This window comes from Fringilla coelebs, assembly GCF_963513975.1.
Source record: "Fringilla coelebs genome assembly, chromosome: 8".
NCBI classification, from domain to species: Eukaryota; Metazoa; Chordata; class Aves; order Passeriformes; family Fringillidae; genus Fringilla; species Fringilla coelebs.
The window spans coordinates 22130110-22148855 of record NC_140066.1 but is presented as its reverse complement, the minus strand read 5'-3'; the positions used below and the strand labels follow the sequence as shown (position 1 = coordinate 22148855).

At 40.0% G+C, this 18746-nt stretch overlaps 1 protein-coding gene across 1 annotated transcript in view; it reads left to right on the top strand.

The window, feature by feature from the left end:
- Positions 1 to 5630: 5630 nt before the first annotated feature.
- Positions 5631 to 18746, top strand: part of KNDC1 (kinase non-catalytic C-lobe domain containing 1) — a gene marked incomplete at both ends in the record, with an annotated part of 55510 nt that continues 42394 nt past the window's right edge. Inside the window, 3 exons of the mRNA XM_084210569.1 lie at positions 5631 to 5735; positions 10276 to 10474; positions 13751 to 13809. Coding sequence (XP_084066695.1) covers positions 5631 to 5735; positions 10276 to 10474; positions 13751 to 13809 — 363 coding nt within the window. The remainder of the gene's footprint in view (positions 5736 to 10275; positions 10475 to 13750; positions 13810 to 18746) is intronic.

The window sequence follows — 18746 nt, the reverse complement described above, 5'->3', positions numbered from 1 at the left end:
AAAAAGTTCCTAACATGTAGGAGCAGGTGGAGTTTGATTATTTCTTTGAAAAGAATGATGTGACAGGTGTCTATAATGACTGCAGACTGTGCTTCATGACACTGAAGTTAATTGTTTTACCATTCAACCCCATGAAAAGAGGAGGCCTCTATGGGTTTCCCCATATAGTAAGCAGTCTATGCATGTAGTTTTCTGATCTTCTTCATGAGTGCATGGCTAACTCACCCCTATTGCCTTTGTAAGATTAAGTACCTGGAATACAAACTAACCTACCCCTTCAGGCAAGCAGAGCTATACTCCTCTGTGAGTCATAGCAGTAATGGGGCTAGTTTAAAAATTGTAGTTCCTTACCTTTGAATTCTTTCAGGCTTTTCAGTAGCAGCAACACAATTTGCTTTTTATTGCAATGCTTTCTCATTGCTGCCACAAAGGCAGCAGCAGTTGGCAATTGGCAGAAAACCTGTCTCTGTCTTGAAACCCAAATAACTGCTAAAGGAAGAATGGTAGTTTCATAGACTGTGAAAGTATTAAAACCCATGGCAATAAAGAGATCTCTGATTAACAAAACCTAAACAATTGAAAAAGATACAACTCACACACACAAAACCCCCAATTCTTTATACAGCAACCTTTCAGTTCCCTCAGTTTCACCCAAACTAAATTAAAATGAGAACCTTCGGGCAAATTGCCATTAAACGAAAACTCTTAAAAGGAGAATGTACAATCTAATTATAGTGTAACAAATGTGTACCTTTCATCTACAAGGCTGGTACTGCAAATTATAATAGTCAATTATGATTATATAATCTATTAAAAAGAATAACCAAAGTGCTATAATGAAAAGTTAAAACCTACAAAAGAACATGAAAGACATCTCCAGTGGCTCAAAGTGGTGTAACAGAAGTACCCTATACAATTTCCTTTCTCATGTAGCCTGCATTTAGACTATGTTGCAGAGACAGGGGTGCTGGCAGTCGCTTCCTGAATTCTCAGGAATGCATTCTTTATGCCCAGGGCCCACTGAATTATTTTTATCATACCCCATGAATGTAGCTGCCTGGAAGTAAAAGGCATGCAGTTCATAACAGCAATATCAATAAATCACAGTTAAAAGAAATGCTTCCTTTTATTTTGCAGGTCATTAATATATTTGCAAAAAATCCTTCCTTCCTTCCTTCCTTCCTTCCTTCCTTCCTTCCTTCCTTCCTTCCTTCCTTCCTTCCTTCCTTCCTTCCTTCCTTCCTTCCTTCCTTCCTTCCTTCCTTCCTGCCTTCCTGCCTGCCTTCCTGCCTCCCTCCCTCCCCATTTTTTAATTACATAACGACACAATTAGAAAAAATACTGTGAAATTCTAAAGCATGCTCAAAGTTATGGAGCAGTTTCAATTCTACAAATTAACAACTAGAGCAGGGCCTTTCAACCTGAAAAGATGAAACTAGGGGAGACAGGAAAACTTTACAGTATCATGAATTACAAAAAGATAACACATAAAGAAACTATCCACCACCTTTTTAAATACAAGAAGTTAGGGGGCTCAAATGAAACAAAGAATTTACTATATGTGTGGGTCAGCAGAGGAATTTTGTAATAGGATATGGTAGATAGTAAACCCATTCAGACTCAAAAAGTGAATGAACAAATTCATTAAAGAATTTCTACTGGTCTCTTGAACCAGTAGACACCACCACTGCCTTAGGGACTATCTGAACTGTGACACTCTGGAGACTCTGGGAACATGGTACATTACTACCTTGTTCCTGCACTCTTCTCTAGACAGCTGCTATCAACTGCTGTCAGAGACGGAAATCAAGTCAACTGCTTCGCTGCAAATGCTCCTTGTGTGAAAATTACAAACTTCCCTAACTCTAATCCATTTCCTATACAGCTTAAGGGTGATTCCTACAGAGGCTACCTGGAACAAAGGCTGGACAGTATTGAATGAATAAAGTAGGTATTTATTAAAAAGGCCTTCAAAGGATACACCTTGGGCAGTACAAGAGCTCAGCCATGGCTCTACCCAAGATGGACCTAAGATGGGGAACTGGTCACGAGTTTTCACGCTTTCATCAGTTTTGGTCCATTTACATATGGGGGTTAATTGTTACAGTTACAGCTCCAGGTTATGAAGTCACATCCCCCCAGATTGCTCTCCTCAATTCGCTGCTGTTTGCACTTTTGGGGCCGTAAGCTGCAATGGCGTCCTTGGTTCTCTGGCTGGAAAAGGATTGTTTCGTCTAACTAACCTGTGAAGGGAACTTTAACAGAGTCATAAACTATAGCAGTACAGAATCTGGAAAATATGAAAGCTAAAACTTAAGGCATCAAGGGGAGTATGCTAAAACTGGGAGGACTAAAATCAGGTGTATTTGATCCCTTCCCTCTGCATTGTCTGTGATCATACAGCCTAAACCACAAAGCTCCATGTGATTTAATCACTTTTTGGTCAAGAATTTTCTCATGTATAATATCTATGCTATATTTGGAATTTACCTTTGCTTCGCTTTTCATCTCTAATCTAGTATTAAGAAGACAAAATCTCTAGTAATTGTGATTCCTGGTGTAATTATTGCTAAAGAGATCTCAGTTCACATGCAAAACCTGATCACAGGTAAGTGAAACCTCTCTCTGGTACTTTCATAGTAAAGCCTGTCCCAAATATCCTTTAAAAAAACAATTTTAATCACAGTTTATGCATTTAATCAATGCTAAAATTTCTTATTTCTTTTCCAGCTATAGACTATTATTAGCGCAAAGTTTTTATTTCTGCCGTTTGAGAACTCTCACCTATGATAACCTGATTTGTCTTCTATATATTTGTGTTTAATGTTTACCTGCATATTCAGTCAACCTCAGACTCAGAAATAAATTTCCACAGACATACATCCATCAAAATGCTTTTCAAAAAATGCCTACCAATAAAGATGTCCTAGGAACTTACACTTCCCTAAGCAATATTGTGGAAAAAAGAATGGAAAATATGACTGCAGACAAACTGACAGCTTCATCTACACATGGGGTTCTTTATAATGCTGAACTGTGTAGTGTTGCACGTCCTCCAACAATTCCCGTGAGCTGTGACTAATTGCAGAAGTTAATAAGAATGAGTATTCTAGCCTGAGAATTGCCACGTGAATGTATCAAACAAGTTGCAATGCTTTTTCTGACAGTTGCCTCAGCTGTGAGGAAAGCAAAACAACACTATTATTGATGAGAGCAAAGGCTTAGCATAGTAATTTTTCTGGAAAAAAAGATACCAAACCATGTCAGTTCCAGGGACTGTTCTATCCTGCCCATCATGACACTTGTAATAAGGCAAAATCCACTACAAGTTTTGTTTACAGAATAATGTTGTGTATGTTTCATTTTGTTTTCCATTTTGTGCATATTCCACTTCATATAAATAGCTCTTCAGTAGAGCAAATAAGTTAACCAGAGCAACCACGAGACAGGTCTGAAGCATCTTGGATCACTTGGAGACAGTCAGTCAGGCACTTTGACAAAATCTACCTAAACCTAGATTCAACAAATAAATAGTGCATGTCCAAATAATGCAGGGTAGGTGTGTGAACCTGAGCCTGCTAACCTCACAGGGAAATGCCCTATCACTCAATTACTCAGAAAGGGAATTCCTCGGTCAAGAAAAAAACATTGATGCTTTCAAAAGTAGCATGTGAACTTCTGTACAGCTTCCACAGGTTTACGTTAAGCAATCTTTTTCCAGAAGTATTTGTGAATGCTCAAGCAGCGATTGCAATGGAGTGCCATCTAAGATGTATTGATGGGTGAGTGTAGACATTAGGCCTGATTTAGGCACCAGAGAAACTTTTCCTGTTTTCTCTCTCTTTTTTTTTTTTCAATAATGTACTTCAGTCCAGCCCACAAAAGTCCAGAATTTTCAGGTTCTTCTTGGGTAGATTGGGCTGCCTGAGGAAAAATATTTTGCCAAAAATGCTGGTAAAATACAGTTTAGGAAACTTTTATATAATTACTGTTACTGCCATGTTGGCCTTTTTTTTCAGAAGTACCAGGCATTGTTTTCCATGCTTCAACACTTGTTCACAAAATCCTGAGTTACCAGACTGTAAGTATATCCATTGTCCATACCAATTTAGTTCAAAAATGCTAGTAAGAAGACAACATATATATGAAAGACTGCAATCTGTCTGAGTTTGGCTTTTTTCTCAGTAGCATGCCATGACTGTGGAATGTATCCAAATAACATTCAATTGGGAGAAATCTTACAACAGCAGGATGACTTTTATGGGGCAGTTAATCAACGTACCTTTGTTTGTTTCACAGTGCTTGTTAATGTTTATTTTAATAGAGTATTAATCTTTTCCATAGAACACCACATACAAAAAAAAAACCCTCTTGCTTTGCTTGATTGTACTATGTGCAGATTAATTAATTAACATACTTCATTTTGACAAAGAATTATAGATATAAAGGAAAACAGAATAATGAAATTGGCACCATTATTTTCCAGTAGCTCTAAAATTTAATTACAGGAGAAAAGCGTTCTCTCCATCCACCATGTTTTGACAATAAAGATAAAAGATTGTGATGTGGCTTAAAGTTATATCAGGAGACGCCGGATCAGGGGTTACTTGTCCATTACCAAATGCCGATTCCCATTCCCAGGCTACAGCCTGTTTACTCAAAACAACCTGAGCTTTCCAATGGGGTTTACTCGAATTAAAAACGGGCTTATGCGGGTGGTGGTTTTGGAGGAATCCTTGATTGTGAACCGACGATTTCAAAGGGGAGTCTTAATGAAGTTCCTTGAGGCACTAAGCCCTGTGGGTAGCAAAAATGGGCCGGAGCTAACGAACGTCAAGCAAGGTTTTGCTTGTGGTTGTTATGGCTCGAACTGCGTCAAGAGTTATGCCATGAGCGTGCAAATACTTGGCCGCCTGTCTTAATTCTGAGCACTGGTTTATGCAGCAAACCCGGCGGTGTGGAGAGCCGGTGGCGGTAACGCGAGCCCGAGGGCTCGGGCGGGCAGGGCGGGGACCATCGCCGGCGGCAGCAGCGCCCCGGCACAGCGCCGGTCCCATCGCGGGCACCGGGCACCCTCCCGCCCGACACCAGCCCTCCCTCCCTCCCCGCCGCTGCCGTTCGCCCGCAGAGCGCAGCCGAGAGGGACCGGCCCCGGCTCCCGCGGGGCCTCGGCGGCCGCCGCTCGCACTGCGGCGGGCGCGCTCCTCAGGGCGCAGGGCCACGGCACCGCCACCCCCGGGCGGCGAGGCGGGGCGGGGGCCGCGGGGCACACAGCGCGGGGCGCGGCCGTCCCCGGGCGACTCCCGGGGCCGCCCGGGGCGCGGCGGGGGCGGGCGGCGCCGCAGGAGGGCGGGAGCCGCCGCAGTGAGGCCGCGCGGGCGAGGCGGCGGCGGCCGTTGCCATGGCAGCGCTGCCCCGGGCCGGGGCCTGAGCGGAGGGGCGGGGGCGCCCCGGGCCGGGCCCGGCAGGGCAGGGGAGGGGGTTAAAGCGGGCGGGCGGCGCCGCGGGGGTCGCTACCGGGGGCAGCCCGCAGGCGGGTGTGAGGATGAGCCGCGCCGGGGGCCGAGGGCCGTGCGCCGAGCGCACAGGGAGGCTGCGGAGGTGAAGCCTCTGCTCCCTCGCCGGGCGGGATGGAGACTCTTGGCGCTGCAGAGGACGTGTTTTATGAGGAGGAGGAGGAGGAAGAAGTGAACTGCTACGACTTTGAGCCTCTGCCGACGCTGCTGGAGGATGAGGTGAGTGAGGCAGGTGCGGGGATGGAGCCGCCGCCCTTGCGCTCACCTGTAGGGTAGCGGCCGCAGGGGCCGCCCGCGGGAGGCGGCCGGGCCGGGGCGCACCGGCCCCCGGGAGCGGCCAGGCCGCGGCCGCAGCCCCGCTCGATTTCCCTGTGTGCTCCGCCGGCTCCTCGCTGCCTCCTGGCCCGCGGTGCCCGCCACCAACCTGGGCTTAGCCCATTGCCGTGCACCGTCTCCACACAACAGCAAAGTCATGGTCCTCGAGTGCGGGATGTCTCGTCACTGCTGTCGTAGCCGTGGGTTAATGCTGCAGTCGGCAAGTCCGTGTCCTTGTCGCACCCGATCAAGGGAAATTTACATGGGTAGAATAATTTCCCGAAGCTGCCAACCACTTTTTTGAACAGCCGTATATTGCTGCCCTGTGCTAAAAGGCCTTTGACACTGGGGAATAAAAACCAAAAATATCAAACTGTTAAATCTGTTTCTTCAGTTGTTATGCTGAAAACCTGTAGCTAAACCAGTTCTTGTCATTGCAATTGTCTGGCTCTATTATTGGTTTTGCCCTTGCTTTTTGTTGCTCTTGCTCATTTTTATATCTTTTCACTTGAAATGTGTTTCTTACCCCCTTGTGAATGTTGGGGCAAAATGTTTGGAGATACTTTCCTTTTTTAAGTAAAGGCTTGGTGAATTGTATGTGAGCTGCCCATTCCCCAAACCAAATCTTGCAAACTTCCTAACTTGCATGTCAAGAATCCATCCTGAATCAGGAGTTAAATGTAAGTTTGAAAGGCAAAGCCCCTTTCAGTTTTCCTAAGTCACCCATTGGCTTGGCAGTTTGGCTGTTCCACTGTCTGTACTGTTCACTGCTGTAGGCCCTCTCAGACTGGCCCATGCAAAATCTTGGAGGAAGATGGTAATGGCCTTATTTTTTACACATTGGCTTAAGTACTTAGAGTATTTTCTCGGAATGGAGAAGACTAAGGGTCAACTCTTCTGTACAAGAAAGAACGGGGCCCATTTTTCATACCTGCTCAATGTATACTTTGATTGTGGGTTCCCACAAGTCCCATCTATTTAGTTATTACAGAAACATAGAGTTTCGGTATTTTTCTTGGGAGAAAGAGCATGACCTATCACCTGGTGATCAGATAAGTTAATAAAAAAGAGCTGCTTTGAAGAGTACTCAGAGAGCTTACTAAGGCAATCCAGTGTTTTTCTTCAGATGTGATGAATGTAATGGATGGCATTTGCCACATTTTCTCTGATTCTGGAATAGAATGTTTTGAAGTTTGTGTGAATTATTGTGGCAAAAAGTTGTCAGAAGGCTGCGAGTGCTGTTGTACTGAACTCTGAGCTGCTTAGTCATTTAGTGGAGTCTGCTCTTCTCATCATTGAACCAAGCATAAAGAATGATGCTGGTGTCTGATGCAGGTGTTTTTTTTGCCAGTATGTGAAGCAGGAATCTGCCTGCACTGAAGAGTAGAAAATGCTAAGGATGAGGGTGTGGTTTCAATTTCCTCTCTTTACTAGAACTTTATTCATTTCATACTCCTTAATATTTGATTTCAAAATTTTTAAGAAATAGTCTGTGGCCATTAATTTTTTTATTCCTACTTTCTCTTAATAATCTCTTCTTAATTATATGCTACTGAACAGTTTTGTACTTGCTGAAGAAAATTTGAGGGAAACCTGAAAGCTAAAGTGAGCAGTTAAGCATGGTTGCCCGACAGGTTTACTTTTTGTAGTTCTTAGTGTTAAAACCAGACACTTTCATGTTAAAACCAGACACGTGTCTTTTGCTGAAAGAGACAAAAAAGAGGCATCAGCATCTCTGACATTTAAATGAAGCAGCTTCCAGTGGTCCAAAGTACTGAAGCAGTTGCTCACCAGAAATTTCAGCTTGCCAGAACCTCCTATGTTTGAGTGTTAAAAGGATGGTTTTTTTCCACAGTGGTACCTCTTGGTCTGTGTTGCTTTGGAGATGCAAGCTAGTCAAATGCAAGTCTCAGTGTTTTCAATGCTTCATTCTCTACAAAGGCCTTGCTCAGCTGCAACAGCAGCTTTAATAACTAAGGTCAAGGAAGAATGATCATTTGCGAAATTTGTGGTTTCTCTGAAGTAAGTAACTTGTTGCCCTTGAGCACTGCAAATAGAAAGGCCTGCAATATGGTGGTGGTGGTATTTTGCTTTATCTTTTTTTTATGTTATTTTTATCTTCTCCTAGCCATCCACTGCTGATGGAAGCCATGGAACATTCATAGGACTTTTTTTCCTTTTTTCTTTCTTTTGTTCTTTTTCTGTATGACATAACTTTCTTATCCCTGGGAAGGAAGATAAACTAAGCTTATCTGACATTCAGTCATTACCTTTTGTTTATTTCCCAAATAACCACAGGACAAAGATGTTTTCTAGGTTTGTTCTGTAGATATCATTGCTGATAATTATTATCTGCAGTGGAGTAGAGCTTCAAAGCTTAACTTAAAAGTTCTCTCAAGTCCATATTGTGACTAGAATGTGATGCTGAGGCTGTCTTAAAGATTGCAGGTTTACTCTAAATTGAACCTCTTACCTCCATATGCACAGATGAAATACATAGTTTTGCATCTTGATTAGTGAATCATTCTTTTATTTCTCTGTTGTGGCAAATGCCCTCGTGTCACCTAGCTGGAGGATTCTAGGAGAGTTTAAAATAATTGCTCATTCATTGTTTTGATCATAGAGTTTCTATTTTTTTAACTCTTTTTGCTGGCCATAGAATAAGAAGTGGGTCTCCTCTTTCCAAGCCTATCCTTATCCCACCACTCAGTTTGGTAAGTTTCAAAGCCTGTTTGTAGGAGAGTTTCTTGCCATGTGTTTTTGTTTGTAGATAGAGGAATTTCTCTACTGCTTTCCATGCTTGGAACAGCTTCCCTATGGAAATTTGCAAAGCCTTCTCTATCCACCCTCACACTCTGATGGCAGCATTACACAATTGTACTGAGCATAGCACAGAGAAAATAAGATTTTGTGCTGAGATCTTTTGCTGTTCATTACTATGTAGGACTGAATTTGATGAGACCAGGATCCATGATTAGTGCTAGAGGGCACTGTAATAATGCTGCCATTAGTAAATCAATCCACATCTAGGCCATGTCTATGAAAAATAAGACCATTGAGAAGAGAAGTTAAGTTTGCCAAATAGCAGTGGGTGTGCTTTATTTCTTACCTCATATTTATTTATTAAGCATTATACTTTAGACTAAAAAGCACAATACACTTTTGGACTGAGGTTTGCTTCTTATTTGAAGGGTATTATGAAAGCAGTGCTTAATTCTCTGAAAGATATGTTAATAAACTGTTAACCCCTTCTGTATATGTTAATCCAGATATCGCTGATGTTCTTCAGTGCTGGAGTTGGTAAAGAAATTTATAATTGTTCTCTAAGGGACTAAAAGTTTGAACCACAACAGTTTTCTGAGCTATAAGATACTTAACATCCTCTTTTGCTGATTATGACATAATTTATTTTTTCTCTATGCTAAGCAATGTGGATCTGCATCTTCCATTCAGGGTAAATTTAATATCACTGTGTAATCAATAGTAGTTATAGCTCTGATACAAAGTAACTTCTGTAGATTACCTTCCATTTTTGTCACCTTACTTTTCCTTATAGATGGAATTGATGTTTTGGTTTGTTTGGGTTTTTTTTCCTCCTTATACCTTTAAGTTTGTGAAGACTTTACTTCTGTAGCTGTGGTTAATGTATTGGGTTTGTTTTCCAAAAATATCCATAGAGAGGCTGGTTGCTTTGAGCCAAGCAATGTTTCTGAACATCTTGACCAGGAAAGCCACATTAGAAACACATTTGTTTGGGAATGGACTCATAGCCTTACTGAGATAATAGGGTTAATACAAGTTGACTACAGTTTAGGACAGCAACTTGGAAACTTAAGTCCATGAGCTGTTTTGATCACCAAAAGCTCTGGATGTAATGGGGAGGCCTAGGACAACCGAAGTGTTTGGTTTTAAGTCCAAATATAAAACCACTTCTCCTATGGCATGTTTGGCTTTTCAAAGTTGGTCTACACCACTGACCTTCACAACAGCATCATTTTTAAGACAGGCTAATCTAAAAGGTACTTTTTCCCAAATCACAAATGGTAGGGAGAAGTGCTGTGAAGAGAATTTTTTAGTAGTTTATATAAAGACACCTGGGAAAGCTTGAAAAGCACGGATGAAACAAAATCTTTTCATTTAGTCTCTCTGCTTTTACCTCCAAGTGGTCTGTTTCCTTTGATGTAGTGTTTATGTAACTTACATATCTCCCATAGTATTTTTTTTATGTTGGCATACTGTGATATCTTTGTTCAGTTTAACTGTGCTTCTTAAAACATCTCTGTCTTAAGAGCACTTGGTGTTTCTTGGGGTGTTAATCAGTGTCCTAGAAAGTCTGAGAACTTGCTGGAAACATTACTTGTAGACAATTGTGTCAAATATAATCTATGATACAGAAAGTAGTGCCTTGAAATCCAGGGTAATTTATTAATTCATATCTTGGCAGGAGAATGTGTCCCTTGCTGATATTTTGTCACTGCGGGATAGCTGTCTTACTGAGCAAGATATTTGGGCAATTTGCCTGGAGTGTTGCCATTCTTTGAAGAGCATTGCCCATTCTGCAATCTTCCAGACACTCTGCATCACTCCTGACACTTTGGCTTTTAACACCAATGGCAATGTATGCTTCATGGAACAGCTCAGTGGTGAGTATTTATGTTTCCAGGTTGTTTGTTTTAGAACTGTGGAAACTCATGGCGAGAAACTGCAGTAAAACATTACATTCTATTTTTAAGACTTACAATTAAAATAAAGACAAAATAAAACTTACTTGGGAAGGGGTGTGTATATTTTCATGTGAAACTACATGTTCAGTTTTGTACTTGATGAACAAAGGCTGTTCTGAATTTGCTTAGAAAATTCCTTCTGGTTATTTTAAGACTTATCCAGGTGATAAGTCTTTATTTCCATTTTAAACACACAGATTGTGCACCTATGTGTGCAAGTCTCTACCTTTGTAAAGCATGTCCTTCACCTCTTACACATCTTTGGATTTCACAGATATGTTCTATTTCTATAGAAGTCTGATAGTCAGTGTATCTTGGTGTTTGTGGCCATAAAAAATGGAGCAATTATATTGCATATTTGCTATTGAAAAGGAAAGTTCTCTCAAATAAAGGCCTTTTTTTTTTTTAAGCTCTCTCTTGAATAAAAAATTATTACTTTTTTAAGTAATGATTTTCAGACTTGCCAAGTATTGGGACTGATTGAGAAAATAATTTTAATATGTTAAAAACCAGTAGTAGCATGGAAGATGTTCAGGTATAGCAGATGAACAGGGAGATGCTTGACTTTAAAAAACTTCTTGTTTCAGGTTAGACAAAAAAGCATGTTGTGGTTGTTGTTCCTTTCTCATGAGATTCATCTCAAGATAGGTCTTCTGTCTCTTAATGATTTTACAGAAGAGTAAAGAAAACCAAACAGCTCTTAATCTATGGTACTTTTAAAATTATGTTTGCTCATAACTAGGAGAACCATTCTAGTCCAGATACACACCAGTCAAGTTTTTGTTGTGATTTCTTTAGCCTAATTTATTTTTAAATCTGTCAGGATGAGTGTTTATACTTTCATGCAAAATCTAGATCACTGTATTTAGAAAAAATACTAGAATAAAAATGAGATAAGGTAACATTGCAACAAATGAAGATTTTTTTGCCTCTTTAGAATTAAAGATAGTCTTTCATATAAATGGAACATCATAAAATATAATTAATAGAGATGAAAATGTACCTTGTGTACCTCATAATTGTTGTGATATTTTTTAAATTAAATTCTTTAAATAGACGTGAGACAACTTTTAGTTCCATATTAATAGGGTAGTGTGGAATCAATTTCCTTTATTTTAAGGAGCTTGTCATACCTTGAAATTAAAAAAGAAAAAGAAGCTGGCTTTGTATAAGCCAAGGGTGTATGAAAGACTTGTTGAAGAGCATAAATCTAGTGGATGAAAAATGCCCCTCAACTAAGATCTTTGCTTGTAGTTGGGGAAGAGAAAAATCAATTTCTTCTTCAATGTTCTAGTCTAATTGAATAGCTGGCAATTGATCCAGGAATGCTGTATTTACGTACTTAAAATGTAGGATAACAAATTCCTGTGCAAAGCAAATGTACAAAGATTTAGTTTCCTGAAGTCATGTTAGTCTCTAAGGAAACGACTTTTCATTAGTTCTCTTTAAAGAAAGGTATGTTTTCCATAGGAATGCAAAAAAGTGACACCTATGTTCTATTTTTCTCACGCTTCACTGTGTCTTTGGCTCTTTCTCTCAGTTTCTGTTACTGTTTGGTTAAAAGATAGTTTGTTGTAGGCACTTGAGGAGGTTGTCCTTTTCGCTTCCCTGCAGTCATTGCCTATGGATTTATTCTTCCAGAAGAAAATGATAACCTCTGGATTTGCTTTCCAAGAGAGAAAATGAACAGCCTGTCATCTCTGCTTTAGCAGCAAGTTCTGCTTCCTGCAAGTTCTGTGGTGCTAAAGTGACAACTATTCAATAGGATATTCTGCCAAGGGCTGTGATACCTTCTTGTCTCTTCAGATCACACACATTCCCATTGTAAACATTATATTAAAAGAATACAGTGAGCTGTACCAGTGATAAGTTAAATACTTGTACAGCCTTTAAAGTGTTCTGTGGAAAGAAAGGGAAAAGGTGGTGGGGAGATAGAAAGGGGAAGTAGTCTGCAGGTGGGGGAGAGGGGAGAACAAAACATCTGTCCATTAGTTCCCCTCCCCTTCAGCATCCTCTGCCCACCTCCAAAATAAGGAAAAAATGTAGTGGTGGGTAAGAAATGCAAAATTGGTTGCATAGCCCTCTTTTTCAGTAGATAAATACATTTGGGAGTATCCTAAAGAGCTGTAAATCAATTAGTGTTTCTAGTCAGCCATGCCACCTAGCTACAATGTATGAATATGTTAAAAAAGTCCTCTCTAGTAGTCTCTGCTATCTAACAGGGTTTAATAAAACCTTTGCATTTCACTTCTAAAGTACAGGCACAAAAGCTAAAGTTACGATGATTAAGAATTAGAGTTATGATGATTATGCTGTGCCTCTGAACATACTATTTTTTTCTTCTTGTTGAGAAAGGAAACACACTTTTTGCATGTCAATCATCCTGACTTCCCAGAAGGATAGATTAGGTGAGTTGGATATGTATGTGGAGAGTAGGCTTTTTAGTTGTGCTCCTGTTGAATTCCTTGATGTTCTTTACTGGGTTTGTGTGATGTAAGTGCAGTGTGATACTGTGTACCTGCTTGGATACGGAAACAGCATCAGACTCTTATAAAATGTTCTCTTCTTCTTTACCCCTCCTCACTCAGAATTGGCTGCTGCAGTAGCTCAGTTCTCTGCTCAGCAGCACATGCATGGGCAATTTATTTCCTCTAGTCTTTTATCATAAGTAAAACAAACTAAGCAGAAAGGTCAGAGTTCTAAGCTGGACTGTAGATGAAGAAGCAATTAGCTGTTCAGGCTGGCTTTGCTGCTTGAGCCCTTATCACCCAGGTCTGTAATGGAAAATAGTGAGTAGAACCGTCCAGTTAATCAAATCAAACCTCTAAGCCACAGCTGAGCCACACCAGCTTAGGTGATAACTGGGTCCAAACATAAACGCCTGAAGGCAAGAAGTAGTTCAACATGTTAAATGTATTTCTTTGTGGGTGTTTAATCTGTTCTGTTTATTAGTAGGGAAGTTATGATACTTTCTTGGAGAAGGCTTGAAAACAGCGCTTTATTTTACTTCCAGCACTATAAACATGGATAACAAGTTCTTTGTACAGTGGGTTGGAGTGAACCAAAATACTGGTATACAAAGTTTCTTTTCTATCAGATAGGAGCATGTCATTACATTTGTACCATAAAGTTGGTTTGTGGTTTTTGTAAACAAGACTAATTTCTAATCTGGCATGTTTCCTTTTGTTTTCAAAGATGATCCAGAAGGTGCCTTTGTTCCACCAGAATTTGATATCACCGGTAACACTTTTGAGGCAAGTTCATAAATTTATCTGTAAAATAGAGGGGGAGGCTAATAGTTTTAATACCTCTGGCAGTAACAAACGCTCAGCATTCTCAGTATATCATTTTAGAAAATCTAAAGATTGTGAGTAGTAAATGGTGCTGTTAAGATATGTTTTGTGAAAAAAAAGCAAACTTAAAATGCCATATTAATTTTTGGCATAAACATTTGTTCACTAGCTGTTAAAATGTGAGAATCTATTTTGGCTGAATAATGTGTTACGCTAAACCACAGCTGGCCTATATTATGTTCACTGGTACCCTTCACTGGTTACATTGGCTTGTTTGGGGACTAGCCATGAACTTTTATGACTAAATATAAAATGTGTTTGCTAACCTCTTCAATAAAATAATTCAGGGAAGGGTAATCAGCAATTTTATCTTTGATTTAATGAAGAAACAGATTACTGTTGCTTTGCAATGCACAAATGCTCTACATTGTTAAATTAAATTAGATTTAAATTGTTTATACTAATTCATTAGCCTCCCAAGTCAACCATCTCATTGCCTGCTACAGGAGCACTTGCTTACTTAATATCCTTTTTCTTAATACGCTATTTTTCTGGCATGTATTCTTAGATAATTCGAATGCTTTAATTATCAACACATTTAATTCAAGGTATATTTTAAAAATATGGTTCTTTATATTTTGAAACAAATATCTTTTGCTTTTCAGAGTTAGAGCCTTCATAGTCATGTTTATAGTTCTCTGTTTCTTGATGAGGGGAGGTGGGAAGGAGGAGGAGAAGTGAACCTTGGAAGTGTGAATTACCACATGTTAAATGAGAATGGTAAGGCAGGAAGGGTGGTAGAATAGAATATGAAATAGTGCAGTCTTTGAAGGTTAAAGAGGCAAAAATTCAGAAATTCAGTTGTTGCTATACTTTTTTAATGTATCTACATATGCTAGCAGAGTTCTAGTGATTTTGTGCTCACTCTCCTCCTCATCCCCATAATGGTTTAGGGGGATTCTTTCTTGTGAACGAGGATTGTTAAGAGGTGGCCTGCATTCCCTGTAAACTTGGTGACTGTAGAAGCCTTATATTTAGATGTGGTTGAGGAAAATGAGACCCAAAGGTGACTGCTTTTTGTTTCTTTCTTTTTGTTGTGCTTCTGAAGCTGTACTAAGGATTTTACATAAATGTGTTCTTCATCCCTTAACAAGCTTCCAAGACTTGACACAGAAATGCTTACAAGGTTTGCGGAATTATTTGCTCCTTTGGCCAGCTGATTTCCCCCAACCCTTCTTCCTTGCCTAGTAGTTGCTGAACTTGTCTGCATAAAGTAAATAGATACACTGAAAGAGGTGCAAAGGTCAAGGAGAGATGGAACAAGGTGAAATAGGAATTTGGGAAGACTGTGGTAGTACTACGTGACCTGAAATTCTAGTTCCATCTGATAGACAAAGCCACTGTATTCCTTTTGGATAAAACACATCTGTGTATAGATCTGTTGTTTAACTCTTCTCTTTCAGCAGCTTGTACAGGCCTGCTAAGCCCCACTGAATCCCAATACCAAGCACAGCACAATCAATTAAACATTCAGTGAAAGCTGTTTGAGTCAGGAGTGGCTCTGAACATTGACCCTTTGACTCCTTTTGTAAAGGTCAGTGAAGATACATGAACGTACACATTTGTGTGGAAGAAGCAAACATACTCTGCCTTGTCTCTTGTGATGTGGGCTGAGTGCACTGATTTCTCTAAGTTGCTGCTATCTCTTCATCTAGCAAGTTGGGAAGCCTTCCAAAGCAGGGAGACCAGTGCTATGACAGTGTCCTGTTACCTCAGCTGTTTTTCACTGACCACCCTAGAGCAATACACAAGGCAGAAAAGCAAGGGCTTTCCCCTGCATTAAGGCAGAAATGTATTGTTTTGCTCGGGGATTTGTGTGGATTTGGTCAGCCATCTGTGGGATTCAGGCTATTTGTGGAACTTTCAAAGCTTTACCTCTTACCACATGTAGACTGTGGTTGAATTTTTAAGTGCTTTAGTGCCAGACCAACTTCTGCCAAGGATTCCATGGTGATCTCTGCTTGTTTTTACTTTCACAGATTCCAAGACCTCCAGTAGGTTAATGCTTATGTACTTGTTTCAAGGGTTTTATAATACTGTAGTCTTTCCAAGTTGGCCATTTCCTTCTTGGTGTTAATACTTCAAGTTCTTATCTTTTCCAAAAGTATTGAGACTTTTGTCTATCCCCTTACCCCTATTACAACCTTTTGCTATTGCAATAGCAGAATAGTAGTGCTTTGTATACATCTCCTGGCCTGTTGTGCTTTCTCAGTGTTATGAAGTTCTTTGATTACAGTAAGCTGCCCTTTATACAAAGTTGTCAAGTGTCTTGTATTAACTGCTTGCTCCTTCCTTGATGACTTGACTCGGTTCTTTGTTGGAGTTTTGCACCTGCTTGGTCTGCTTTGTTTAGAACAATGGCAAGTAATGTTTGTATTGAAATTGCCTGATTTCAATGTAAAGAGAAAAAAATTGATTTTGGAACTACTAATTATGTTCAGGATGATCTTTGATGGCTGTTACTCCAGTGTCAAAGCTTGGCTGATTTAAAATAGTTATGTCAGCCAGAGGTTTTGCTTGATTTGACTGCAACCTATTTTGTGGCTTCTAAAATGGATGCACACAATGAGATCTGTATGGCTACTGGATGACTTCTTCCCCTTAAACTCTTTAAAAAAAATCTTTCAATTAAAGCTACAGTTATTTCAACAAGAGATGTTTTGTTTCCTGCTTGGTGAATTACTGATCCAGACCTCTAATGGTATTGTGACTCTAGCCTAATTAGTTGCTAAACTTAGCTGGCACTCACAAGCACACAAGGGTAATAGACACAGGAAACAAATTGAAATGCCTTACTGTCCTGGTGTCTGAAACAACACTATTAAAAAGATGTCAGTTTCTAGTTGAAATTTCAGATAGCTAGAGATCTAAAGCTTTGTCCAAATGACAATGCACAAGACTGAAAGTAATTGATTTCATGTGGTTGGTTTTAGACTTGTGCCTTCTTTCTTGACCTGCTCTCCATTTGTTAAGTAGGAATAATAGCATCAGCTTCAGTTACTGTTGAGAGTTGGAAGGTAAAAACTAGCCCTTCAGGTTCAGTATCAGGTGTAAAATAGACTTTTTAGGGGGAAACATGGTTAAGAAGGAATTAGCTGTGAAAGGGGCTTGTGGTACTGACAGTGAAGTGCAGCTGAACTTTCCATGATGACTTTAGTGCTGCCACAGTTCTGTCCTCTGGGCTTGGAGGAAGAATTGCAGTTTCTGAGCAACTGAAGAGACCTTGAAATCACTGTGTTGCTAAGTAGCTGGAGTGGCATTGAGTAGGGCAGTTCTGGAATGTTCTCCTCTTCCAGGTGTTTGCATGGTTGCAGTACAACGACAGAAAGGCAGCCAAGCAGGTACTGCTGGGCTCTAGGACAGCACTGAACTAAAACAGAGAATCTCCTGCCTATCTGTTCATGTTATTTTTTTTTTCCTTTAACTGTGCTATCTCCTTACAGACTTCCATTACCATTGTGCTCTAGTAAATGTACTGTTAAGAATTGGTGCTGAAAGGAGAGAGAGAGAGAGAGAATAGGAGTTACGCTTTAGAGTTATGATCCGTACTGTAACTGCCAAGAAAAGGTGAATTTCTGTACAGCACACTTAGTATCATTTGCACTTCTTTTCTTAATGAAGATGCAGGCATGTGATATAACTGTGCTCTGTAAGTTTTCAGATGACTGAAGCTGTCACTTGCCTGCATTGATGGAAATATCTCCGTTTCTGCTTTTCCTCTAAGCTGCAAGTTGTGCCTGAATTTGCTATTGCAAGCATTGACCATGTCTTTGTTCTCACTGAATCTTGAGCTAGAAGTCCATTAGAGACATCTGGACTATAAAGACTAGTGTCTAATTTTATAATTTTCTACTCATCATACTGTAGAGAGCAACAAAGAATGTGAATTTTTCTGTTCTTCAAAGGAAGAGGCTGAGATGCAAAAATAGAGGCTTCTTCTAAAATTTGCCCTGATTTTGCCTTCTAAATAGGAAGAACTTCAGCCTTTTTCCTGATGAAAATGGCTCCTATTTCATTTTCTTGCCCTGAGCAGTACAGTGTTAGACTTGTGAAATTTGACCAATGGGAGGCTCAACATGAATAGCTAAATATTGTTGAGTTCATTAATAGCCTTACTTCTATCACTACAATACAAGATTGCCTCAGGTTAAAAACATTGGCTGTCTCAAACCAGTTTCAAATAGCTATTTGTCTGCATCACAAAACTGCCATTGAGGCTCACACAGAGGTTCATTGATGTGGAACACCACATTTCTAAGATATGAGCTTTCAGTGAGATGAAGGACCGATGTCCACCATGTGTGAGCTTGCATTTATAATCTTTTAATAAAGTGGCTATTCAGTTTTGCTTGTTCTAGTGAACCTTTGTAATAGAAATCAGTGAATTTTCACTCTTGTCTATTTTTTTTTTAATCTAAGGGAGATTGGATAATACTTCTGTTAATGACTTATTTCAGTATTTGGAGGTGATAAGATGCAGTAGTTCAGAAGCCTCAGTGTGCAGCAGGATTAAAATCTTCAGAAATTAAAAGAACTGAAAAAGTGATACAGAGTTAAATACTACCGTGAAGAGAAGGATGGGTTACTGAAGGGGAAGAAAGTGAAGTTCACATTGCCTCTTTTTCTCGTCTTGAGCTTGTTCTTGCTTTTATCTATCAGGATAGGAATGGGGTGTGCTGATCTCTCACCTGTGAGAGAAACACAGCTGGAAGAGGCTGAATGCTGTCACTATCTTTGTTAGAATGTCATGACTGTCAACTTGCAGTTCTCAGTGGGCTGTAGTTGATTTATATTATATTAAAAAAGTCCAAGTATTTCAGCAATCTTAAAAATAAACA